The sequence below is a fragment of the Crocodylus porosus genome, unplaced genomic scaffold, assembly GCF_001723895.1.
Source record: "Crocodylus porosus isolate Cpor-Errol unplaced genomic scaffold, CroPor_comp1, whole genome shotgun sequence".
In the NCBI taxonomy this organism is placed as follows: Eukaryota; Metazoa; Chordata; order Crocodylia; family Crocodylidae; genus Crocodylus; species Crocodylus porosus.
This window is the reverse complement of record NW_017728909.1, coordinates 46,769,516-46,797,018: the sequence shown is the minus strand read 5'-3', so window position 1 is coordinate 46,797,018 and position 27,503 is coordinate 46,769,516. Positions and strand designations below refer to the sequence as shown.

The 27,503-nt window shown below is 41.8% G+C and overlaps 1 protein-coding gene across 2 annotated transcripts in view; it reads left to right on the top strand.

Annotated features, from left to right (window-relative positions):
• The window catches only part of SCAMP1 (secretory carrier membrane protein 1), an 87,030-nt gene that overhangs the window by 7,351 nt on the left and 52,176 nt on the right, over positions 1–27,503 (top strand). Inside the window, exons 1-2 of one of the 2 annotated variants that reach the window (XM_019532202.1) lie at positions 13,009–13,027; positions 15,412–15,489. Coding sequence is in view for 1 of the 2 variants with exons in the window: in XM_019532201.1 (XP_019387746.1) it covers positions 15,412–15,489 (78 nt within the window). In the remaining variant the exon portion in view is untranslated. Of the gene's footprint in view, positions 1–13,008; positions 13,028–15,411; positions 15,490–27,503 lie in introns of those variants that run through there. The other variant, XM_019532201.1, reaches the window with a different exon arrangement.

The window sequence follows — 27,503 nt, the reverse complement described above, 5'->3', positions numbered from 1 at the left end:
TTGGGGGGGGGGGGGAATTTTAGTTAAACTGAATTTACAAGTAATGGGAAAGGACAGAACTAATTACATTTTAGGACCATAATTTTATTCTTCAGTACTTTAAATGTAATACAATCTAACTAATATAGTAAGTCAACCCCACATCTTGCAAGTTTTAGTTTTAAGAAAAATTATTTTTCCCCAAATAGAAGTTGCAGACAGAGTCCTTGATCTGCTGTTGTCAATACAGAATTCCACAGGGGAGTCAAATAACTACCAGAAATTATACAAAAGTTTGTGTGTACTAAAATAAACATCCTGTATACCAAAAATAACTTATATTTTGCCATGGACTTTCAGGCTAAAAGCAATCAAGACATACACTTTGTTTATTGGTTTAAATGAAACTGTACAGACTCTGTATTAAAAAGTTTGAATTACAGTTCTATATTCAGGAATCATTGATGTCAGATCCAGAATTCTGGATCTGACCCTTGTTTTAGAGGCTCATAATCCAGATGTTTCTAATTTTGAGGGTTGTCAGCAAGGGGTAATCAGGTGGTTGCATGGGAATATGCTAACAATTTTTTTTATTTATTTATTACTGTCTCAGGGCACTAAGGTGCTTGCTGTTTTAAGGGTAGAAACTGCCTGGAGAGGGGGCCTTAAGTCGGGCAGAAATCCCACAGGTGCAGGTCATTGTGGCAGCAGCCTAATGAGGGAGTTTAGCCTTCATCTGCACCCGGAAGAAGGCACAACCCTGAGCACAAACCCCAGGGCTGGGATTAGAGAGCTAATACTCTGGCAGCAGCCAAGAGAGAAGGAGCTCTCATGGAGATGCTTGATTGCCTGTTGTGCTTTTGGTAGGGTTAAGGAGCTCTAAGAGCTCATAGGTACTGGTGGTGGGGGGAGGCCCAGTAAATTGAGAGAGAAACTTGTCTTCAAAAAGGGGATGGAGCCTATGTTATGTTTGTGTTGTAGCCAAGGGGCTTGTGCTTTCTGTTTAAGCTGGTAGACTGAGCTGAGACTATTGGGGAGGAGGAGACCTCATTGGGGCACACTACAGTGTGGAGACCCCAGTGCCAGAGAGGGCGTGGTGATGGGGTGAGTATACCCCAGCACCAGAGGGAGTAGTTATTGAGGCTGGACTAAGCTGAGGCCTCAACACAAGAAGACAGTGTCTACATAACATCTGTGAGGTATGGGGTGTGATAAAGGGGCAGTTTTGGGGTCACACTTCTAGCCCATAAAGCTTGGGGATATCATAAGGCACCTCCTGAGTGTGGGATCCAATAAAGTGGTCTAGCAACCCACAGGGTTTAGAGGAGTCTGTCAGGACTGTGACTGAGCAGCCTCCCAATTAATCATTTATATCGGCAAGATTAGTAGGTGCCTGTAGAGTGGAGCTGATACAGTCATGGTGCCCTGGGGACATTGGCCACCCCAGGGGTGGCTGTACTGTGCCAATTACGTTTTGTTGAAATAACCAATTCAACAAATTGACACATCTCTTGTTACTTGTTTTGAACCCTGCTTTAGAAGTTGGTTTAATCACTTACCTGCACCCACAGGGGCTCCCAGCTGCTGAGAACTAAACTGCAACAGTGTTTCCAGCCTGTGGGCACCCAGAGCCCTGGGCAGTACCTCCCTCGGTTTCCACCCCCTTGGATTCTGACAGTTACCACTTGGCAAGGACTTGCAGCAGCGCTCTCAACCTGGGAGCTGCTGGACCATGGGGGTGGGTAGCATTTGGTTGCCTGTGGGTTGAAGGCACCACCATGGTGTGGCTTTCCTGGCAGATGCTATTTGGGGGAAGAAAGGGAGGAAGGGGCACCTGGCTCTGCAGCCCATCCCTATGGGTGCATTGAGTGTCAATACAGCTGCATCTTGAACAGCTGGGAGTTTGCTTCTGATGGTGCTTTGGGCAAGGTTGGGGGGGTTGATTTGAAATCCAGGAGCAGTGACACTAGGAATATTTCTCTCAGTCAAGTATAGGCTCTAATTGTTTGATTCTTCTAATCTATTCTAGTGTGATAGGTGTACGTGGTCACAGGAGGATTTCACTTTGTATTGTACCAGATTACTATGGGGTATTTGTATGGCTATTTCATTCATTGATATGGTCAGTTTCTCTACAACAAGGACATTCTGTATAAAGGCAGATGGGTGTAGTTACCCATGTTGGTTTAGTAGAAAGTAGAGTTGCACCTTGCAGCCTAACTAAAGTACGTGTGGTAGAGCTATTGTGAGCTGAAGTTTTCTTCTTCAGATGTACAGATTTTGGGCTAGCCAGGTGACTGTCATGAGTGTGTCATGAGTGTTCTTGTCGGGGCAGATATGATAGTATCTGGGGACCTTACTGTAGATTACAGCTTTTTTGTGTTTGTTGTGATTGCTAGTCTTGTGGACATTAGTATGGAGGTCTGAATTTACTTGTATGTGGTTTTTCAGGGTGCCATCTCAGATGCATCTAGCAAGGTAATGTAGGAATATTTTAGAGGAAGTTTGTTCCATGGATATAGTTGTTGAACCTGAGACGAAAGTAGATAAGTGAGTCCAGGTGTATTTGGCCAACAGATACTGACTTTTTTTATATGCTATAACTTGTCTGATTTCCTGAAGTTCTTCCTTCACCCTGCAGGTGATAATGACACTCATCCCTTTTTGGTAAGTTTTTAAATTTCCCATTAATCAAATCCTGGTGACTTTTGGTCAACAACTACTTAACTTCAGCAAATGTTACAAATCCAAGTTCTGTGTTGGTAATGCACGTTCTCCTAATGAATTCTCTGTCTCCTACTTTAAATTTTTAGAATCACTCTTAGAAAATCTGGGGTAGAGAAATTCCACAAACAAGCAGTATGAAAATCAAACTTTAAGCTTGTGCTTCTTTCTTCTGTGTTGCACGTACTTCTGGTTCTTGGTTTCCATATTACATTGCTTCTCAATTTATGGCAATTCACAAGCTCAAACTGTAAGATTGCCTGGTTTATGTAAAAACTAAATGCTTTATTTTAAAAAAAAAAAACAAGATCTGTCTCAAGTGGTTTTTGACATGCACATAATAAAAATGCTGTTTTAGAACATAATGGATAATCTTAAAACTTTATTAGAGGAATGGGGGACAAGATGCAGGATGGAGTTTCTAGGTCATTCTTTTTTTTTTTTTTTTTCCTTTCTTTTAACTGTATATAAATAACTTAACATTGAACAGCCATTTAAGAGTACTTCCCTACTGAATTTAAAAATGTTAATCTGGCTCAGTGTTTTCAAAATGTGTGTCCACATCATTATTCTTTTAATCTAGTGCAGTTCAAGATCCATTTTATTGAGACTATATAAAGAGTTGATTTAAATGTGTTCAATTCTTCCAGGTTTAACTTGCTACTTCGTGAAAGGATACTGTATTAGTAAATCTATGGTCTTTTTGGTCACATATGCTTCTCTGTGGTTTCCTAGACAATAGAGGTTTATTAGTTCCTTTAATTTTGAAACAGAATTAAAGGTCTAAAGGAACTTACTTCTAGGAAACCAACTCTTCTCTGTTTTTATTACGTTCTCTTTTCTGTGTTTCTTTCCAACTTGCAGTCGGGTTGTAGAATACATCTGCCACATTAATCTGTAATTCAGGTAATCTTGGCAAGTAAATATATGGCCAGGGAGATGTAGATATTGCCAGGGAGATGAAGCGAGTAGAAGGCAGGCTAAAGATGCGCCTTACGGACCATCTAAATCAGAGATGTATAAGCTCTTATGGGAACAAGCTTACTTCATCAGATGCTGTGAAAGGACATGCATAGAGCAGTTTATTAATAGATACTATATTACATTAATTCAGAGTCTTCAAATATAACAGTAGAATACGGTTTGTAAGTCATGTTGCCTGTGCAGAACTACTACAAATCCTGTTTTTGTAGGATCTTTGTCTCTGATCTGTAGCTCCCAAGGATTCAAAGAATAACATTTTAATCTTTTTCTTTTGGGGTTCACATGGGAAGTGTGGTGCAGAGATAGGCAGCCCCTGTAGATGCAATGCAATTTTTTGTGGTCTTCAGTGTTAATCTTAGCCTTAAAATGTTACTTGCATTACTCACATGTGCAGCTGGTTATTCCAACAGCCACTGTGCTAGATAAGATGATATGAAGTATCATCACCTAAATTCTGTGTTCTGTTCTTGGTGGAACTGGGAATTCATAAGCTCAAGAGTCAGAGATTTTCAGTTACCAGGACTGGTTGGGCCTAGGAGATGGTTATAGTGTCAGTACTGTGGAATGGAATAACAGGTATGACAGACTCTAGTTTTTATTGTAATATTAGCCAATTGCCTGTCAAGAATGATGGAGGGGAGGGGTGCAAGGAGCCAGAGGGTGGAAAAGATGGAGTAGGAAAATGGCTAGAAGAGCTCACTTAGTAGAGCAGATGTTCCTGCATGGCTTCAAATGGAACCCAGGATTCCTAAGGCTAGGGACAGACATTACACACAAACTGGTTTAAGTGATCAGAAACTGGTTTAAACCTGTAACAGAATAGACATTCAGTGCACATAAGCCAGTGTGAGAGAAACCTGGTTGAATGTAGTTTCAGACTTAAACTAGTTTGACCCAAATCAGTTATGCAGTGTCTGTCCCAGACCCCTTGCTGGTTTAAGATGAACCAGATTCCCCCAGCATGATGGCATGTTTTCTCTGCTGGGTGCTATTCTCTGCTCCACAGTAGGGGCTGGCCTTTTCCCCTCTGCTCCCTGGCTAGAGCTTGACACAGACTTGCAGGCACAGTGGGGTCTGCTGGCTTCCCCATGCTGCCCTCTTCAACATCCCCCTCCTTGCCACTTGCTGCTTAAGCTGAGTTCCCTTCCTCCTCTGCCACAGCAGGGCCTGTAGCCATCATGTGGTATGCTAGCTAATACTGAGAAGTGTGTGTGTCCAGTTTTACTGGGGTAGGCAGACAGAACAGTGACTGCTCAGGGCAGTGGTCTCCAAGCTTTTTAAGTAGGATATCATCTTTGGCATTTAAAAGCAATACAAGATCTACTGTATGCTGCTGCCCTACCCAGCAGGTAAGTCTTGTGGGGAGGGAAAGGGTAGGGCAGATTGAGGGAGAAAAAACTATTTAGCGGTGCCTCCCCAGTAGGCAAGTCCCACTCAACTTATCTATGCTTCTGCATCTGTGGCACTGTCCGTCACTGCAGGGGCCTCAGTCTAGCCCCTGCCCCTTCCCTTCCCCCATGGACTGAATGCATGCTGGGCTGGGGTGCATGCAGGCATTCACATGGGCACTCGGGATCCGCCATGCCAGCCTTGGATTCTCTCCAAGAGGCTTCAAGATCTGCCAGTGGATCAAGATCCACTGGCTTTGGTCTTCTCAGAGCCAATCAACAGGTCACCTGGTAAGCTGCTTAAGAAGTTTTGTAGTAATGTTGAGAGAGGCCATTGTTTTGCTAATTGGGTAATAAAGACTGTTATCAGGCCCCCCCCCTTCACCTGTCGGTTTGCTGCAGGGAGGCAGACTGAAAAGCTCCGTATCATCAACAGCTGCATGCAGCGTGCATTCCCCTTTGCCTCAGTCCAGAGAGAATGTCTGTCCAGTTTGAAAACAGTTCAGCCTAATTGGGTTAGACTAACCTACAAAGACTGAATAAATTCAGGTTCAGGCTTTTTGAATATCTGTTGCTAGCCTAAGTCTCGCCATACTACTGCTGCCAGCTAATACCTGGAACTTGCTGGCAAAACATCTCATCCTAATCTAGCGCTGACTCTGAGGATAACAACCAGCTACTGTTATTAGTTCCCTCAAGTGATGGAGATCTTTGTGGTGGATTGAAAGGTTCCAGCCCTGTCTGTATGCATGTCCATTTGCTGTTTCATTATGGAATTTCCAGTTACTCTAGCTTCTAATAAAAAGCAAGCTGAAATGCAAATGAACATTCAGATGAGGAACTGCTGTAATATGGTCATCTATGCATGTGAAGTACAAAAAGCCTTTAATTACATCACTTTTTTTTTCCCCCACAAGAGTCTTGCCCCATTCAGTGCACAAAATGAACTGTACTTGCTTAATGAGAACTTATTGTTTGCTTGTTGCTGAGTCCTTTTTGCTGTGCAGAGTTCAAACTGTGGTTGAAGATGGAATTAGCTTTTCTAATATTTATGAAAAAATTAACCATGGTAGTATCAGAACCCCTCACGAACAATGAATTTAATCTGTGCCTTACTTCACCTTGGTTTTTTGTGTTTTGTTTTTTTAAAAAGTGAGTAATACCAACTCCCTCTTATTTGTCACAGCAGTGCTGCAATAGTTGCTTATTTTGAGGGGCAATTTGAGGCCCTTGAGTTCTGATTTTTTTGGGGGGGGAAGTGGGGGTTTTGGTAGTGTGCACAGCATCTTAGCTGCTCCTGTTTGAAAGCACATTCCTGATGATTTCTGAGGCAGCTATGGGTGAATGTTTCTGAACCAAACCAAGGGTCTCAAATTGGGCGTCAGAAAATGAGGTATACAAAACTAGTTTCTGGCTCTCATATTTTAAGATATTTTGAGCCTCACAGAGGAACTCCATGCTGCCAGAAGGGGTAGAATATGGTTTTCTGGGCTAGCATTTGGTTGCCTTAACCATGAAACTGTTTTGTATTTCTTCAATTACTAGTTTTGTTTCCTCTGTTTTCCAGCTTAGTAAATGATGCAAAGGTTTTACAGGCAGTGGCCTTGACTTCTCTTTTTTTCCTGCACCCTTGGTAGAACTCGGTGATAAATGATCAGTTAATTAAAAGCTATACTATACATACATACCCCTGAACTAAGGTAAAGCAGGTAATATTAATTCTAAGCTGTCCTGACTTTTTAATGCTCACCTATTTTACCTTAACATGTTTGATTACATATAACAGCTATTCAAACTATAAACTCTTTGGTGCAGGGATTAACTTCTGTTGGACAGTGTCCTGCGTAATGGGCCTCAATTTAAATTAGGCCTTTGCATGGAGCTAATATTAATGCTTGCAGCTTTGTTTCTGGAGCTGATCTCTGACTCTGGATACAGTACCAGGAGATGAGTCTGAAAACACTTCGGAGTTACTGGTGCTGGTTATGACAATAGATAATGGAGTAGTAGGAAATAAAGAATGGTAGAAATTAACCAAAGAAAAAAATGGAGATGGCTGATAGAGAAAAGGTGTCTCCTAACAAAGTAGTCTCTGCTGTTCTTATTCTGTGCATTTACAGTAGAGATATTAGATTTATCAACTAGGAGCTTTAGGTTCCTTTTGACTAAGTAAATTGCTCACTTAACTGAATTAAGAACAGTTCTTTCCTGTCATTTTTGCTAACCAGTGTTATAATGGCATAAGAGTCTTGATTTGAAAGGAAACCTCCATAACTTTCTTGAAAATGGGGGGTGAAGGGTGGGAAACATTATATTTTTCTTCCTTCAAATAGTATTATACATGGAAACAAACTAGCTTTTCAAATTGGGATGAAGTAACAGAATTTCTTATAGCCTTTCAAAAGTCTCTTGAGTTCAGTCTGCATTGCACTAGTTATGAGGAAAGGATTGTTAGGTAGGCCTGTACACATTGTCGTCTGGAAATGGGAAGATTGGACTGAGTTATCTAGTAATGTACTGATGAGATGGAGGAACCAAGCTCTTTAAGGGAATTAATTTAATTTAGACTGCAATAGAACAGATTATTAGGATGGTACTGTTTCAGTTGTTTTCAGTTAACAACAGTTAACAGTACTCCTGCATAGCTTTTTCACATCAAAACAAGCTGTAAAATGGCCATAACTGTGGAAATAAACTGGATCTCTTCCCATTGCTTTTGTATACTTCCATACTATGACTGGCCTCTGACTCACTGCCCTAGCCTTGTCATGTTATCATAACAGTTAAACAACTCATTTTTGTGGGGATGGGATGATTACACTTCTGGAATAATTGAAATTACCTGGTTTTTGTCCTGGTGCCTTATGACATGGGAAGCAGGCATTAGTTTCTGGAATTGACTACCTAAGTGTACAAATTCTTTTCAGCTTTGTGTGAGGTTCAGATCTTCAATTACTGACAACTTCACTCACTCACTCTGAATTTGATAAAGGCTTGTATACTCTCTATAGATTCCTTACCCCTGCTTGGGTTGTGCAACCCCTATTTGGGTTACTAGATAACTCCCTCAACTGGTGAACAAGATTAGTGGGATGGCTAGTCAGGTAAGTTCATCTTTGTCCCCTTTAGCCATACCTTTTTCAGTACTATTCATCCTCATTCCCTAGCTTGCAGGTCCTTGCATTGAAATCTGCTTGTGAATAATTGCATGTACACTATGCTCTGTCTCTAACACTTCTCAAACTTATCAGCTCCTGAAGTAACTTGGGGGTTGGCAACCCCTGGCACATGTGCCGAGCATGGCCTGCAAGGCCATTTTGATTGGCATGCCATGGTCAGCCCTGGCTCTGCGTAGCTGCTGCCAGTGATGGAGCCTGGGCTGCTCCCAGCATGGCTTGCATTGTCCCAGCTGCCTGCTGGGAGCATCCTGGGCTGCCAGCTGGCAGCACCTACCCAGAGCTGGGGCTGGCTGCATCTGGGAGGCTCCAAACAGCTGTGCTGGGCTTGACATCACCTCTGTATGAGCATGTTTACCTGCATGTTGGAGTGGGTGGTGGGGGAGGGGCCAGAGGCAGTGCAGCCCTGGTCTCTTCCTTGCTCATGGCACAGGTAATAGCAAGGTTCTGGAACCTGGCACAGCTGTTTTTAGCCAGTGTTGGCTCTGGGCAGCTGCAGCAAGCAGGCTGCAAACAGATGTGCCGGGCTCCAGCTCTGGCATCAGCTCCGTGCTGGTGGCAACTGCACATACACCTCAGAGGGGCAGCTGCCCAGAGCCCAGGCTGGCTACAAGCAGCTGCACTGGGCTCTGCAGCCCAGTCACCAGCTCTGTGCTGGGAGTGGGGGAGAGACCGGGGGTGGCCTCTCCCTCTCCCTCTCCCTCTCCCTCTCCCTCACCACCTGCTCCGAGGTGCTGGTGCTGGGACTCTGGAGCCCGGCACAGCTGTTTGCAGCCTCCTGGCTGTATCTTTCTTCTGCTGCAGCCACACCTGGGGTGCATTTTGTGGATGGCCAGTTGATGGTGTTACTTGTGCAGATCTAGTTATGGAGAAATTGCTGATTTTAAGTATGTCTGTCTGAATATTGTTTAGTGTGGTGGTCATGGGTCTGCAGACTGGAGTTTTTAGCTGGTGATTTACAGCTAGATCACTGACTGAGAACTGCCACTCAAAATAATGTAGAGTTCATGTATGTATGTGTGAGAATACACAGTGGGCCATGCTTCTGGGAGGAGTGATGATTAAGATGCACAGCAAATGCAGACCAGGAACTCTTAGTTGTGAACCAAGGTGACAGCTGTTGGGAGTCCATGCTAGAAAACATTTGAGTTTGGGCTTTATCCTACAAAGGTTGTGGGTCAACTGCACCAATTGATTACTAGGGGAAAGCAATTATAAATGTGTATGTATATATGTAAGGCTTTTCCATTGATTGTAAATAAATATAGACAGTGAATTCTACAATCCTTGTACTATTCTGAAACTTTAAACAGCCTTAAAAATATTTCTGAGCCTTTTATTTAAAATAAATAAATAAATTCTAGGTCCTCACTTAAAAATGGTTCTAATATATAAGCGAGTGCTCATTTTTGCCAACTGTACTTTCAGGCTTCCTTCAGGTCCTGTCTTGACATTCATAGGTCTAGTGTAAAGGTTGTATTTGTATGATCTCTGCTTGAACCTTGAGGTGTTTTATCTTTTTTTGCTCTCTTTCTGCTGATGGGCATTATGATTAATAGCATTCAGTAGTAAGTAAGATAAGTGGAGATGCTGTAAGGAGTTATGCAAGCAGTTTAAGGGGTGCTGGGAGCGGGGGATGCTCGATAACAAAATATGCTGGTTAATTGAGCAGCTCCAGCCACTGCTTCTCATGCTATGTCTGGGGTTTTCTGCCACCCCTCTTGCGGGGGCTCAGCAGCATGGGCTGCTTTCCCCTGAGCAGTGGGGGCTCAGAAACTGGAAGTGCTACTGTGGGCACTTCCAGTTTTACTTTATTTTACAAGCTGGCATGCTGGCTTGTAAGATGCTGGATAGCGCAGCTTTTACTGTATATAATTAAAAATATTTTATGGAGACTACATGATGCAGGTCACCTTTTAACCTGCACCTGTTTTAATCATGATTTTGGATGATTAGCTTTTAATCTTGTTTTGCATTTGTACTTATTTTTCCTAGAGAAGCAGATCTCTTGGTCCTTAGCATCAGGGGAATGCCTTATTCTGTAAAGTTGCTCTGTGTCCTGGAGCTTAACAAAACCTCTTTGCCCTTGGATAAGCTCTGTTAATGACTTCAAACTCTTATTTAAAATTTCTGATTTAATAGTTTAAACTTGTCCCTCTAAATTCCAGCTGCATGTATCAAGCCTACTCTTGTCTTTTGGGAAAATTGTTCCCTGTAGTTTGCTTTCTGTGGTGCAGCTGCTTCTGAACTGTTGCTTGAAGACTTCAGGGAGAGATCTAGATGGGGAAAACTAAAGGTAAAGTCAATGTCTGTATCCCTGCTTCATCCCCCCTCTATTGGGTGTCATGTTGGGGAGCTCAGTGGACTCTGAACCCCTTCAAAACCTTCCCTGTCAGGCCTTTCCTCTAATAAACCTGTGTGACAGTACTTCTTGGATAATGTTAATCTAGTATTTGTAAGAAGCTCAGGATATAATAATGTAGGCAAATAGGGAGAAACAGATGTTTTGGGATTTTTTTTATCTTTTAAACAAAAATGAAAGCTGGCTTTATTCTAAAACTGCAAAAAACATTTGAAACTTTCTTAATACTAACCACTTCCTTGTTCTGTATATCTTGTAGTCTACACCATTTCTTTAAATAATATCAGTAAAACACTAGCTTTAAAATTTTCAGCAACATCTGTAAAGGTGCTTGGAAATTTCAAAGATATTAATTGATCATTCTTTCACTGAGCTTGCTTTATGCCTTTCTCTCAGACTGAGCACTAAAATAATTTTTAAAAAATATTTTGGGTTTGTGTGCACCTGTTAGGGTTGGGTAATTGACCAGTCAAAAGCTCACCCAGTCAACTGGCTGGTCAGACATTGGTGGTAAAAAAAATAATTGTCATATATGGTCAAATATCTCTTTTACTTGCATTTTAAAAAGCAGTAATTTTCTTTTATATAATATTGAAATAAATTTATTTCACTATTTAAACCTGTTTTCACTTTGTTTTTAGTTGGTCATCTTTCTTTTGACTTCTGTTCTTTTCACTTTCACTTGCTTCTGAATCAGAAGCACGCTTGGAAAAATATTCATCGTTGTCCAGATTTTTTTTCATTAACCTTGGATTATGATATAAGGTTGCCATCTTCCAAGCAGTTTTTGTTTCTTTCCTGTTTCTGCTCTTGCTATGAATGTTGTCCCACATTCACCAGTTACAGTCTACTCAAGCAGTAGAGCTTTAAAGCTTTAACAGGATATCGGAAACAATTGCTAATGAATACCGAGGACAAAAGTATTTCCACCAATTCATTGTAATTTAATTGGTCATCAAGAAATTACAAAAATTTGGCCAAGTTCACTATTGGTTTGCATGCTGCATCAAACTCGCCTTCTCTCTTTGGTTTCATGCATCCAACAGGTAAGCTGCATTGTGTGCATCAGTGATCAGCTGACACACTTTCTCCATCGCTACTTTTGTTTTTCCTCACATGTTGAAAATGGAGATTCTTTACAAATGTCAGTTACGATGCTAAATGTTTGGGTACTCATTTGACATCTGTAAGTGTATGTTTGTTGTCCTTCAAGTTTTTATATAATTTTGACAAAAATTTAGAATTGTGCACCCAAGGACATGCCCATCAAAATGTCAGTTCAAATGTCTTGTGGACAAATGTGAGACAGACAACATTTTCTTTTTCAGCAGTTGGCTGCAGAGCTTTCTTGCAATCTGCAAGTTGTTGCAAATGTTTGATTGTTGAAGCACATCCTGTAGCTCAATATTGAAAGTATGCAGTGTTGTTTTCAGCAATGCAGAAACACAGCAGCTGGCATGTGTTTTATTTTTAAATTTGACAACTTTTTGTGTGATGAGAATAGAATGTTTGTAAACCTTTAAAATTGTGAACCAAAAGTTGCAATGTGTGAGTAGGACAACTGTAGAACTGAATATGTGGATATTTCTCTTTCACAGTACTCCAAGAAGACATCATTTTGTCAGCATTATCAGTTACAACTGAAAATACTTTTTCAGGACTGAGTTCTTGAATTACATTTTCAAACTGTAATGCTATGTACTTGGCTGGATTTTCTTCTGCCATGCTTGAGTATTTATAGAATAATTGTTAAGAAGTTGTCACCATGAAGTTGATTCATTCTGAATATCACTCCAACCATCTAATACAACGGATGCGTTGGAGACTTCTTTTAATAAGACTGCTTTTTGCAGTCACCACTGTGTCCAGCAAGCTGTTTTCTGCCTGGTAATGTAGATTGAAGGCAGCTTGGCAAAAAAAATTCCTTCATGTAGGGATTTTCTACTATGTGAAAAGGCAAATTGCTTGCATATAGTTTTAGCATAACGTCCAATTGAGGTCACATTCTTCTTGTGTATTAATCCTGTCCAAAAATCCTAAAACTTTTGATTTGTGACTTTTGATCTGCTTGGTGTTTCCTGTGAAGCTGGAGATTTCTCAAGTTGATGCCCAAGAACTGGCCCAAAGAAGACTCGGAAACAGAAGGCTGCTGAGCTAAAGCTTCAAAGTCAGAATTGCTTACAGGATTTGTTTTTGAAGGTGAAAGAAGCGGAAGACCACCAGCCTCAATTTCAGTATTTCCTTCTGTTCCTGTCACCATACTGCCTTCACCAGAAGATTCTTCTATGCTTGGAGCTTGATCAGAAGAAGCATCTGATGTACACATGGAAGAAAACAGCTTTATTAAGGAGTCTTTCTCTTACTAAAACTGGAGACATTTCACAAGACCTTTAAGTAGTGTTTTATTATTCTATGTGAGTTACATATTCACAATTGCAGAATTTACATCCACCTTTCACTGCTTTCCCTCTTGTCCTTTTTTTAAATAAAATTTCCATACACAAGCTTTAGGTTTTTCCTTTGCTATTCATTTTTTTTTTTTTTAAATCAAGTTGACCCCTCTTAATTTAAAAAAAAAAACCAAAAAACCCCCCAAAATACTTCAATTTGAAACTTTAAAGCCATTTTAATAAAAAAAAAATTTACGAAAACCAACACACTGAACAAGTCACTGAATATGTAAGAAATATAATGAATAACTAACTAAATCCAGTGGAAATATCACCTGATATAAATAAGGTGTGTTTTTTTTTTTGTTTGTTTGTTTGGTTTTGTTTATATTTACTAGTTTCTTCTAGATTTATTCCGGAAAGGGAAACAGTCAAGAAATGGTTGGAATCTTCCAGAAAACAGACAATTGCATATCTGTTCAAAACAGGATTAAAAAGCTATTGGGATAGCACAACTTGTTTCCTTCCTCCCTCTTCCCCCCCTTCAGCTCCAGTTGCTTTACCCACTTATCCTTGTGGCTAGTAGGGCTGTGAAAAGTTAAACGGTTACATGATAACTGTATTTATACCATTAATGCAGTACAGTTGACATTTAAACTAGTGCACCTTTGTATGCTGCCTGCCCTTCCTTCTACCAGCAGTTTGGACCATATAAATCAAAGTGCTGTGGTAGAGGGAGGAGGTGGTAGAGCCAAGTTGGCCTTCTTCCTTAAGTGGGGAGCTGAGGAAGGGGAAGAAGGGAAGGGTGTGATGGCCAGTAATAGGAATGTTGCTTGCCACCTGCGTCCTGCTCTGGGGTGAGCAGAGTAGGTGCTGGCTAGTGTGGGTCTTCGTACCTCTATCCCTTCCTCCCTGGCTCGCTTACTGCTCTAGATCTGATTTTCACTTCCTGGCAGTAGTGACATTCCCTGTGGCCGTATAAGAGGGTGGCAGGTGCCCTAGCAGGAGGCCTTGCAATGTGGTGCAGCCCATGGGCTCTGCTGCTGGCTTGGTTTCAGTGTGCTCCCTTCACCCCATGCTGTGGCTCTGTGTTTCTGGCCACAGTGGATGAGGAGAGTGCTCTTCTTCCCTCCCCTGCTCTGCCTTCCGCATCTATGCTGCACGGTCTGCTCGTCTCTGCTGAGCACTTGGCTGTGAGCTGTTCAGTTGCAAGGCCCTGGGTACCCAGGTGCAGCAGCACAGGGAGCTTCTTGGCCTCTGGCTGGCTCAGACCAAACATAGTCCTATGCTTGCCTGGCAAGGGAAATGCAGTGACCGCTGAGGCGGTCTTCCTAGTATCACTCAAGGAAGACTGCTCTCCTGGCACAAAGATAGTACCTGCCAAGGTGGCGTATAGTAAACCTCCCACTTTGCTACTGGACTGGAAACGTGTTGGCTTTATGACCACTTTATGGAAAGGGGAGATCTCTCCTTAGCTTGGTCCTGCAGCCTTATGGCTGAGGGCAAGCAAAACTCAAGGGCATCTGAACCCCAAGCCTCTGGGTTTGGGCCTGCCAGTAGGATGCCCACCTAAGGTTTTAGAAACATTGAAGCCCCAGGTGAGGGTAGAGGATGTTTGCCAGTAGTAGGGCCATTTATGGTTCTGGACTGACTCCTGGATTTGGAATTGGTTTTGACTAATTTTGCCCTTTTTTGCCAATGTGGGAAGCTGTCCTGCAGCAGGGAGCCCCAGGCCTCTGCAGTACCCTTCCCCCATAATACCGATGTGTTATAGGATAAATAGTTAACCAATATAATTAGAAGAGTTTAAATGGCTAATCTCTCAAATGCTACTTAAATCCCTAGCTGGCATAATTGCAGAAAGCCTCCTTGTAACATTTGACTGATCTTTGACCAGTCCAAAAATGTGTCTTCAGACTACATTTAAATTGATAATATCTCTATAAATAGGCCTTACTTCTGTTAAGCCAGTGTGATTGGGCTAACATTGATATGATGATGGTGGGGGTGTTCTTAATGTATGTTTTTCAAATAAAAATGGGTGTCTCTCCAAAGAAGAAATGAATAGATTACTATAAGAAAGTAAAGATGTATTTGTGACCTCCTGAAATTAACTTGTCACTGAAGTGACTAGAACACTAGGACTGTGAGAGAAATAGGGTATTTCTAGCAATTAGTTTCTTCCTGATCTCCCCTTTTTAACCTGGATCTCCTATTTGTGAACTCTGGAAGTGTAGCAGACAAATTTAGATCAGTTCTGGTGGCGTACACTGTGGAAAACCATCTGAAAGAGTTTGAGACACAAAATTCATTCTAATGATGCGAATGCTGGCTTCTTGTATTGACTGCCTATAGCTTTATATTGGCTAGTCAGTAGTCACACATTTCATGTTGTTTTTCTCTTCTAGGATCCTTCAGTTACACAAGTGACAAGAAATGTTCCACCAGGACTAGAGGAATACAATCCATTCTCTGATTCCAGAACAGTAAGCACACCTGTTACCTGATTTTTGTGAACTATTTTAAGTCTTTTTGACTTTTGGGGAAATGTTTATAGATTTTAGAACCTGCACAGCTGGAAGTAATGAAGAATTAAATAGAGGAAATGGAAGAGCTATTAAGGGTGCACTGATGGAGATTTTTTTTTTTTTGGCTGACATTGGCCAATTTTATTTTTATTTTTTTAAGGAGCCATATCGGCTGATACTAATTTGATTCTGATATGCAGCCAGGTAGCTTGGAGACCAGCATCAGGCTGGTAAGTCTGGTGTGGGGGAAGGCATGGGAGGAGGGAAGGGGTGTGTGGATGGTAGATCAAGGCCTCTACAGCGAGGGAGGAAGTGGGGCCGGGGCAGGTGCTGCTCAGTCAAGGTGGGATGCGGTATGGAGCTGAGAGCAGCTTATCCTGGTGTGGGGGCTCCTGCCACTAAGCACCCCGGGGAGGCATGTGCCCCCAGATCTGTGTGCCAGGTGAGGGTGGGCTGCTGCTGGGGCTGGGGGCTGCCCAGGGCTTTTCCCTGTGGTGGGGGGGCTGGGCTAGGCTGCACTTGTGGTGGGTGGTGGTGGTGCGGGGAGGGGCTGCAGCCACAACAAAATTTTAACATAGGCCGCCCCCCCTGCCCCAAGCCCTTCACCCCACCCAGCCTCTGCTGGAAAGAGCCTGGCGCAGCCTGCCCCCTCCCTTCCATCCCACATGCACATGCTTTCCCTGCCCTTCCAGGGTGTGCACAGTGGCAGGAGCTGCCCCAGACCCTCTCCCTCACTGCAGGGGCTCCAATCTGTCTTCACCACCCCCGCCCGAAAAGGTTTACAAGCCTGGTGCTGTTCTCTAAGCTGCTGGCCTGGGCTTCTGGCTGCTCACATGCTGTAGCTGTATGTATGCTCAGGGCATTTATTGGCCACATTATCAGCCATATCGGGCAAAAAACCTGACTCCCAATGCTGTCATTTTTCCCTATATTGGTGCTGATCGGATGTGGGACCGATGTATCAGTGTACCTCTAAGAGCTATAAATGAACAAGTTCACATGTCTTCAGTGACACTAACACGTATGCTTCGATGCCTTTCTGAGAAGATTGTTTTCTTGAATTGGGAATAAAATACGGCTTCCCCCTTGTGCAGAGTGAATAAAAGTTGATGATTTTTAAAAAAAAAAAAACCAAAAAAAAACCAGGTACACTGAGAACTGATTCATATCATATTGGCACCAATGAGAGGAAAATCGGCTTTATTGGCAGTCAGCTTTTTTTGGCTGATGTGGCTCGTCATGGTGTTCTGTTGGGGGTGTTTTTTTTAAATGCCACGTGCATGCGCAGAGCCTCAATATGCACGTGGCTAGGGGTGTAGCTTGGCAGCTTGGAGAGCAGCCTTTGGCTGGGAAATCTGGGGGAGGGGGGAAGGAGGGGAAGGGATGTCGGGTTGGGGGGGGGAACTGATCGAGGTCCCTGCAGTAAGGGAGGGGTTGGGTCTGGGGTAGGCATTGCCCAGCTGGGGTGGGGCAGGGCTCTGGATGCAGCCTGGGTAGCTGGTCCAAGGGGGGGTGGGGGTGGGACAGCTCCTGTTGTGCTCACCAGATCTATGTGTGGGGTGAGGTCTGGGCTGCCTACTGTAGGCTCAGGGCTGGGAGCTGCTGTAGCCTCTTCCTGGTGGCTGTGCTTGGGTTGAGCAGGGCAGGTGGTGGCAGCACTGGGAGGTGGGCTACAGGGGGGCTAGAGCCACCTCAAAATTCACCGTAGCGCCTACCCTGTCCTGATCACAGCTTCTGGGAAGAGGCTGGAGCAGCCATGGCCCTAGCCTGCAGCGGCAGCCTACTCTTACCCCCAGGGGAGGCATGTGACCCTGGATTGGTGTGTACAGCAATGGGAGCCACCCTCTGGATGAGCAGCCATCTCTTCTGTGCTCCAGCCCACCACAGCTAGGTAGAGACTGCTCCTGCCCCAACCCCACTCCCTTGTCCACTGTGAGGGCTTTGATCTGCCCACCACCCCTTTCCTCTAACAGAACTACCAGCTGGACATTTGCTCGCCATGCTGCAGGGCTGCATATCGGTGGTCAGATCAGTATCAGTTGATATGGCTGGTCAATAATTGGCCATCGGTATCAGCCCGAAAAACCTTTATCAGTGCATCCCTAAAAGAAACAAAAAAAAAAAAAAAAAACCCTGGATTTTTAAAATTTTTATTTAAATTTGGACTTTTTTTAAATTTTTTTAATTTTATAATAAAGCTTTTGGTGTTTTTTCTTTTTAAACAAACATAAGCCATCTTAATGTAATTTGAATTTAATACAGCACAGACTTCTCGGCCTCTTGAAGGCTCAGATCGAGCGAAAACATTTATTCTTTAATCTGTTAACATGTTAACTTTTTAAGTCGGTGAACCTCTACTAAAACTGGAGTTAAAGGCTGTTTTTTCTTAGATACAAGAATGAGGGCAAAAACATCTAATTTTTTTAGGTCAAACATAAAAAATATGACACTTTCATGTACTGGAGGCTTAACCCTTCCAGGAAGAGATGCAAGGTCTATACTACTAGATGCAAATGATCAGCAGTAAATCTTGGGTGTTGGAACCTGCCTTCTGACTCCAGCAGATGCCATGGGTGCTTACAGATCTAGAACCCTACCCCCTTCCCAAAATAGCTTTCTGCTTTCAGCTTGATGTGTCCCTGTGCCAAGTGCAGTACATGCCCAGGAGAGGAACAGTCAGTTTGACCCCAGACTCTCAGACTTCAGCAGGACTTTTTGGCACTTTTTATTTAATAGCTGATTGAATTGGCTATTAAATAAGTGCCAGAAAGCCCTGCTGAACATGAGATGCATGTGAGAAGCGTGCCAGCCAAACTGTCATGATTTTTCTCCTCTGGTAAAGCACTGGGGGTTTTGTCACGCCTCCCCCCCCATCTCATGGGTGCTCCTTAATCAGGATTGTCTATTGAGCACCTAGGTGGTATCAAATTCCTGTCTTATTCTGTCTACCAGAGCTCTCATTGGCTCAGCTCTCAAACTGACTGCTTATGATTTTATTCCCATGATGTAGGCTGTCTCTAGCTCATGGGAGAACAGCCATCTGCTCAGTAACTGCCAACCCTCTCCCTCTGGGTACTTCAGTTTAAATGGCCTTTCTTTGTCCCTTTTGTACATGAGAAGTTAACATTTACATCTGTGTACAAGTGCACTGTCTACTTCTCTAAACTAAAGTACTGCAGCACACAAGGCCAGCAGAAATTGTGGCTTAGTGGGGAGGGTTTTGGTTGTTTGTTTCTTTTGGGGGTGGGGAGATGCAGGGAGGGTGAAGGGTATGGTGGGTTTTATCATGGGTAGGACTCATGGTTTGTTAATTTCTTGTGTGGAGGAGGGAGAGGGAGCTAGAGAAGAGTAAGGAGCAATGAGTGCAAGAGAAGGCCAATGCTGGGCTCAAGACAGTGTAGGAAAAGGAACAACTTTCTGTGGAGTGCAGACTAGTCTTGATTTCCCCACCTGGAAACTGGAGGGGAAAACTGCCAAGTTTTCAACTTTAATGCAGTTTGGTACAAACAAACAAAGTAATCATCTTGGTACTAAGAAATGTTTTAATCATTTTAGAGCATATTAAACTGTAAGATTTCTAACTATCCAAATATGCTAAGCTATGTGTTTTTTAATATATGTAGTTCTTGTTTGCGTACCTAGGAAACGTGTAACAAATCTATTATATTAAAAAAAAAAAAAATTGTATTTAGTTGTAACCTGACATGTTTTAATTGTTATATTAACAAATGGAAATATGTCTTTCTGTAAAAAAGAAAGAAAGATACGATGGGAAGATCTTTTTTTTTTTTTTTTCTTTTTTAAAAGTACACTGTAATTAACAAGCCAAAAAAAAAAAAAGTAAGAATGTGTACCGGGGGTGGAAATTTTAAAGAATGAGCCTGATATGTGCATGTCTCCGACTTTAGGTAAGAAATGAGTTCTTGAACATCTTGAAATCTTTTAACTTATAAAATGCCACTGAAGTTAAGAACAGAAAAATAAATGATTGGAGCAGAGCTCATGAATAGTTGGTTTTACTAACATTCATAAAATGTGCTCCAAATGTATGGCTGGTGCACATATATTAGCAATTGTTAACAATTTAACACATACAAATGTGCATTCTTAGTTTGCTGAAATGGCAGCTGCCTTTTTATTGCAAGAAATGATCTTAACATCTAGAGAGAGATCATTCAATACAGTCCATCCCAAGTAACAAGATCTTTTATACTACTTTTTAGCATGGGATCATCTGTTGAAACTTCTAGAACAGTTAGATGTTTTTGCCATAATTCTTGGCTTCCCCATATTGATTGTTACCGTGAACACATTACAAGGTAACATAAGCCTGGTCCAAAATTTCAACTTGGACATGCAATCTTAGTTTTCCATCTGATATTGTATGGGCATATGTGTACTTGCAGTGCTAGATATCGTGTCAAGCAAAGACTTGGGGATTGAACCTGATGATCTACAAGGTCCTTTCCAACCCTACTTCTATGAATCTGTGAAAAGGAGCTGAAGTGTTAGAGCCAAGCATACTTGCTGAAAATCCTTGAATTTCAAGACTACCAGATTGATCACCATCATACTGAATGATAATTTTCATGCCATTATGGAATTGGATTGAAGATGAATGGAGGACAGCCAGTTCTTTCTAATAACTGTAAAAAGCTATTTCTGCTAACCAAATCACAAGACAGATCTAGGAAAACCCACGTAGAGAAGTTTGCTTTGGGGGGGGGGGGGGGTTGTGTTTTTGTTTGTTTGTTTTTTTTTTTTTAATTTTGTCTTTCTGGTGCTGTAGAATAAAGACCAGATCCATAGTTGTTTCTATGCCAGCAGAACACTGACTCTGAGTGTGTGTGTGTGTGTATATACTGAGCAAGAACTTCCAGTCTCTTGAACGACTTGTTGAATGTCTTGCCTGCAGCATTTGAACAAGAGATTCCTTCTTGATTATTACAATCACTTCATATATGATTTTTATACAGTGTTATGATGTTAGTATCCTGTCTTGTGGTACCTTCATTCACCAGCAATATTGTATACTAATGTTTATGTACAACCTATGCAAATTTGCTATTTATTGCTTTGCCTGTACCCTTCCCTGGTGCTTATGATCTGATTGCCTTCTCAGTGTCATTTACAAATAGTTCTTTATCAAACTCTGCAAAGGTCTGGACCCTGGAAACTGCATTTAATGCTCAGAAACAATGATATCACATCTTTCTTTCCATCGGTAATTCTGTCTCGGAGAGCTTCATTTTGTGATGGAGACCATGCCATGACTTTTTGGAAGTGTTTCTTCAGATGATTTATTCAGCAAATTTTAGTTTTCAATAAAAAAAGTCTATACAACAAAATCTATGGCAATTGAATAGATACTTGATCTGAGTGTGCTTTATATTGGATCCATGTTCAGGGAAGGTACAATTGATGATAAGGTCACTCAGATTCACAGTGAAGTTTTTTTCCCTGGTTTTTTTTATATAGTGTTTTATGTGGATGCATGATGATTTGCAAACAGTTTGATGCAGCAAAATTTTTTTTCCAGATTTTTATAGCAAAAATCTTGTTTTTCTGTACTCAAGTGTAGAGTCTTTGTCACAGTCTACATCATGAACTGTGAGTTACAAAACATTCCGAAGGATTCTTCTGTGGGTGACAGATCTAGTTGATGCCAGTGTCTACATCTGGGGGTCCGTGAGACTCTTTCTAGAAAAATTAACTCCAGAAAGTATGGATAATGTTCTTTGGCCATAGAACTCTAGTAGTCTCTTACCGTTATTTATTTTTCTCCGCTCTGTGCTGGCAACACAGAGTAACCACAGTATTATCTTGCTGAAGCCACTGTTAAGTTAGTGGTGGAATACATCTTTGTGTTTTTGGAGGTAAATGTTTGTTGATACAAAAATGCTTATGTTAGCAAAGCCACCTTTGATCATTATTCTTGGTGATAGTGTGTTCCAGTATTGCAAGAAGATGCAATTGAGTTTTTGACTGCAAAACCTACCCCCATTAGCAGTGAACTAGTTGACTTCCCAGTGTCCAAAGCAGGTTTAATGAAGATCATGTAAATAACTTTGTATCAACCAGTCTAGTTTCAGGAAGAAAGCTACATTTGGGGTCAAGATTTGTCCAGCTCTGTTATCTAGGTCTGTCTTCCTAGATTCACTGACATGTTTATCACTAGATTTGCTTTGTCCTTGCATTTCGAGTAATGATAGTATATTAGAAAATGGATGACTTTAAGCCAGAAAATAAAAATGGATTAAGGAATACTTTTGCTCGCTATTTCTAGGTTTGTCTCCCAAAATTGGGCCAAGTAGTCAATGTATGAAAATAACTTGGCCATTTTGGATCATGCTTAATTTACAGAACTTGCAGGAAGTCCATGAGGGGGACCCTAAAACATCATCCTCTTATGCATTTGCCCAGTAAAAAAACACAAGGCAGAGGCTGACCTTAAGGAGCAAGCCTCTGTCTTGACAGCAGCATGTATTAATCCATGGGCCTGAAAGAGGAGGACAGTTGGAAATCGCTACCCTTGCATAAGATGGTGAAGGGCTGAGTTAAATTGCAGTCCTAGCTGCCTACCATTTTGCAGGAGATTTAGTTCAGGGATACCTCCAACATTGCTTGGTCGACCAGCACCAAATGAAAATCTTTTTTTCACGGATGTTTTTTCATAGCAGTTTTCACAACTGCATGAGAAATGGGGTTCCTGATGAGTCTTCAAATATGAGCTACCACAGAGTCTAAATTATGTGATGTTGATAATGGGACATTAGTGCCTGACTGAACACCTTCAGCAAACAGCACTTCTGACACGTTTGCTGTTAATATTCATGATACACCTTTACTTTTTTGTGTTGGCTGATCCTTTCCTAGATCAGTTTTTCAACTGAGATTGGTCCTCCAGGTTTCCTTCACTTGCAATCAGCAGGCTCACTGTGACCAGGTTCATTGAGTGGGCTTGGTTAAATTAGGGTTGTATGACAGATGTACAGGAATTGCACTTGAACTAATTATGGGATGGTAGGGGAGAGGCTATATTTTGTGTTTCTCCTATGTACAAAAACCTAGTATTTCTTCATTATAAGCACTGACAGGGTTGTTTTCCTCCAGGTATCTGCTGGAGAAATAACTTGGAACATTGAATATTGGTGTAGTTGTCTTGAGTTTCACTTGCGTTCTGCCTTCAGCTAAGCAAATGTCAGCTGTTAACTCTGACTTGCCTGCCAGTGGAGGAAATGCATTACGTTTAAATAATACCCCCCCCCCCCCACCTTCTAACCTGTATTCTCAGCATACAGCTTCAGCATCTTGAGGCTGTCAGTAAGTAACTTTCTTTAATCTGAAGGCTAGTTATTTTTCTATCTAATACAAGGCATGTGATGAAAAAAGGAAACGGACAAATTCCAGGACTCACTTGTCACTAGTGTATTTAATGAATTTCAGTTGTATATCTCATTCTAATAATTGAACCAAACATTTCCTAATGAATGGTATGATACCAGATTATTTTTCTTCCAAGCATCCTCAGTGTCCCTGTCATTAGCCCTAACGATTGCTATGTCCAAGTACCATGGCAGAAATACAGCTGCTTCCAAAAGGAAAAAGATTAATGCATGGGACTAAGCAGTTGGTACTTCTCCTTAATGAATTAGAGCTGTTGTTGAGGAATTCTCCATGAACAGCAGCAGCATGTTCAAAGATCTACTGACAGCTCTTAGACAAAAACCTTTCTGTAATGCAAGCAGCAGAAAAATAGCTGGTTGAAATAAAGTATGGCACATAATGTGCACTTTCCAGTATAAATGCATGTAAGTAAAAATTGCACACAACTATAGATTGGGTTTTTTTTGTCTTTTTTGTGGTGTTTTTTTTGTTAACCCCAGGCACTGCGCCCTCCTGCCATAAAATTAATATGGCTTTTTTGTTTTGTTTTTTAATAGAGCCTCAAACTTCCCTTCTCTGCAGTTCTTTAAAGGATGTTTTTTTTTTTTTTTCTTTTAAAAAATCCTTTTCCCTGCATCTTGTGTGAACAAACATACCTGAAGGTTAGTAGACTCAGGATTTTGAACTTGTAGGAAGCCTGTTTCAGAGTTAAGGGTATCTTGCAGATGCTTGCCTCCATCTAGTCCCATCTTTTTGAAATTCAGTTGATAGTTTGGTAGAAAGAGAAGCGACAGTTCAGATCATGGAGCACTGGTGATATGTTCCAAAAGATGTCATTTAGGAGTGCGATTTTCAATGTTCTGAACCAGCCTCAGTTTTGGAAATTACCCAAAGTATAATACTGTGTTGAATGAATTGCAGTCATTGATTCATGACGGGGTCTACCTTTCAAGGTGGTAACCTCAATCCATTGGCCAGATGTATTCAGCCAAAATCTTTTTTGTTTTAATGCACTGGGGATAAACCCCATAGTCAGAGGGAAAGATCTTAACTGTGCTGGTCTGAGGTGCTTCAAGCAAGATGCCATCATCTTGGATTCTTCCAGGTTGTAGCTGAATGAGCAAGCATCATCCATGTCCAAGTTTGGTAGGCAGTGGGCTAAATGGACCAACAAAATTGGCAGGATCAAGCACGAGATATCCAGCACAAGCGGTCAGTTGGTCACTGCAATAAAACCAGTAGCCTTTTATTAACCCATAGTATTTTTATTAGCCATCCTATGCCAGGAGTGAGTCAGAAGGCTGCCATGAGGCTGCCTAGTGGCTACCTCTATCCTGTCTAGCCTCTACTCGAGTATCCCTGGATCTTAACCAACTCACTTTCCTACCACACCTTCATGTTAAACGAGTGGAGGTAGCTGTCAGGGCTGGTCACTCCGTGGGGTCCTCTCTGTCTCTGTGCCCTTCTTCAGGCCCTACCAGCCCTAACGGCTACATGTGTGGCTCCTTCAGCCCCTACAGCTATGCCCATGCATCTCAGATTATACAAGTTATCACTTCAGCATTTGTCCCTTGCCCCTGTGCACTGCTTTGCCCTTGTAGCTTCAAAAGCTTTATTGGGTATTGTCCTTCCCAGCCATGACCCCTTGTCTCAAGTTAGGTCCCTAGTCTAAGGTTCAGTGTCCTAGATCTTATAGCCAGCCCATAATGAGCAGTCTTTCTGCTGTACAGCCCCCTCCTCCCCCCAGGATCTCCTTGCAGCTGCTTTTTCCTTGGCTCCCTGTTCTACCTCCCAGTAGTGCTAGTATATTATATCTTTGCATTAAACAATACTTTGAACAGGAAAAGTAGACAAAATGGATGCCCTGCCCCCTTCAGGCATGCATGCACACCCCCACACGCCTTTTTTCTTTCCAAAGGTGCTTTTTTGATTCCATTTTTTTCTTGGATAAATGTCTTCAGAAAGTAGTAATAATATTATCCAGGACCCTTCAGCTGGGAAAGAAGTTTCTCATATTTATTGTTCTAATTATTGGAGGGAGAGAGGATTTATTTTATTTGATTTGAGCCTGTTGTTTACGTTTATAGATCATGTTAACTTATAGCTCAAGGGGTGGGAAACATCTTTACTAAAAGATGAATTATCTTCTTATTTTTACTGTGTACTGTGGAAAATCTACAACCAAGCATCTGGATCAGAACCACAGTTTTCTGTGGGAATGGATGAAGAGAAGACATGACACCCAATAATTTTGCCTGGATTTTGGGTCTCTTGGTATGCCAGACTCTTGAGTGAAGGCTCTTGGTGGATAGTCAGCAGAATATGAGTTTGCATTGCAGTGCTGTGGTTAAAGGGTGTTGTGATCCTTGGATGCATACATGGGAATCTTAATTAAGACTGTGAATTTGGGACTCATTGTATTGCTGCTACAATACTACATCAGTTCTGGTGAAGACATTTTCTGAAGCAGAAGAACTTTGGAAAGTTAGGAATTTTCAAAGCAAAGCCATAAGAATGACTTAAAGGATATTTTAGTGATAGGCTTTAGAAATTATATTTTTTGCTTACCAAATTAAAGGTTAATGGGCAATAAAGTCATGTAACTATTTGATTACATTCTACAAGGCCTGGAACTGCAGAGACTCTGAGTGGGGTATGATCACTGAGAGCCTACAACCCCCAATCAGCTTCTGCCTTATCTTGTACCTGCTTAAGTCTTTTGAGTGTGTGCAGAACCAGTTAGATGCCAAGCAGAGCAGTGCTATCAGAACTGAAGCCCTATCAGGATTCTCAAATTCTGTATGTGCTGCAGTAGAACCCAGTCCAGTAGGTGTTCTTGTGATATGCCTACAGATTGGTGATAAGATAAGGCTTGTGCACATGCTGGTGTCTTGTCTCTTAGTCTGAAAAATGAAACCTGCTTTCAAATTCAGTCTGCCTGACTTGGAACAGATCTTTGGACTTAAGTTTGCCTTGTTCCACGAAAGTGCCATATTTGCCAGACTTGGGTATTTTACGGTGAGTCTGTCATATTGAAGCTGTTCCAGCTTGTATAATTTGATTATCAATGGGCCAATGAGATCCTACAGTATGTTGGGTGCAATATTTATTTGGCTTTAAGTCCCCACTCCAGTAAATGTTTAACTATTTTGGAGTTAATATCCTCTTGCCATTGGGGAGAGGAAAGGAAACGTGTCAGAATTAAGCAATAGATTTGTCGTTTATAGCACTCCTAGGTTCAGGTCCTGGTCTTAAACCAGACATTGTGGGGATTTAAAAACAGTTTTTCCATCTCCTAGGTCTGTGTACTGGGCTATTGGGTATGTGAAAGTATCTCTTATTTTGAGAGAAGGCACTTACCTGGCCCAGACATCATCTCTGGCAGAGGATTCACAGCTGAGAATCCTGAGCAGAGATGGGTGGCTAGCTGTCTTGGAGGTGCGATGCTTAGACCCATTCATTGCTAGGTTGTTTTCCTGCTTCACTTGCTGACTTTTGTCAAACAGATCCTATATATTGTGTAGGGAATGTAGGCATGTAACAGTGCTAAGGATTCTGTTCTAGATAGCAGAGTACTTTGAGTATTTCAAAACCAAACTCATGGTTTCTTTATGGACTGTAACTTTATCAAGAGAAGTTGCTAGATTTAGGAGTCTTCTGTTACTATGCATAGATAAAACAGGATGGCTCAAAGCTGAAGAGATTTTAAAAAAATCACCAACTCCCCTATCAACTCAGTGTGGGAGTTTCTGAAGTCAGTCGATTATTAGAACAATTTAACAAGGGTTGTGGTAGATTCTCCATCACTAGAAAACTTTTTAAAAGCAGTATTAGAAGTTTTTCAAAAAAAATATTGTCTAGCTTAGGGGTTGGCAATGTTTTTGGGCAGAGTGCCAAAAATACCCACAACCTCAATTTGTTTGTGTGCCAGAGGCAGACAGTGAAGGGGCCTTATCCTTGTTGTGGCAGCATAGCTCTGCCCCCTTCCTTGCTATCATGATGAGTAGAATGCCTTCATATGCCATGCTCTGGGGGTTGCCTACCCCTGGTCTAGGTCAAACCCAGTTATTGGACCTGAAGTAGAAATTTAGTTCATGGGAGCATGTGCTTTTTCAAAGGAAGACTATAACTGATCACTGTTACCCCTTCTTGCTTTGTAATATATTATTAATCTGGGAGAGGGTTTAAAACCACAGTGGCCTCAACAAAGCGATCCTGCCTTGTCTTTCTTCCAGCTGATTCCGAGTCCTTGAAACTTGGTCACATGGGCTCTACACAGTATAATTGTTCCAAACTTGAAATCTTTTTAGTATCAACACTAACAAACTATGTTACCAGCATTCTCCAGGACATAGTACTATGTATATTAAAATGCTGTTGTATTTGAAAATCTAATTTTTTCATAGTTAGTAGGGTCGGAAGGGACCTGAGCAGATCATCACGTCCAACCCCCTGCCATGGAAGGAAAGAGTACTGGGGTCAAATGACCCTGGCCCAGTGTTCATCTAGCCTCCTCTTAAAGGCCCCCAGGGTAGGAGCCAGCACCACTTCTCTTGGAAGCTGGTTCCAGATCCTAGCTGCCCTGA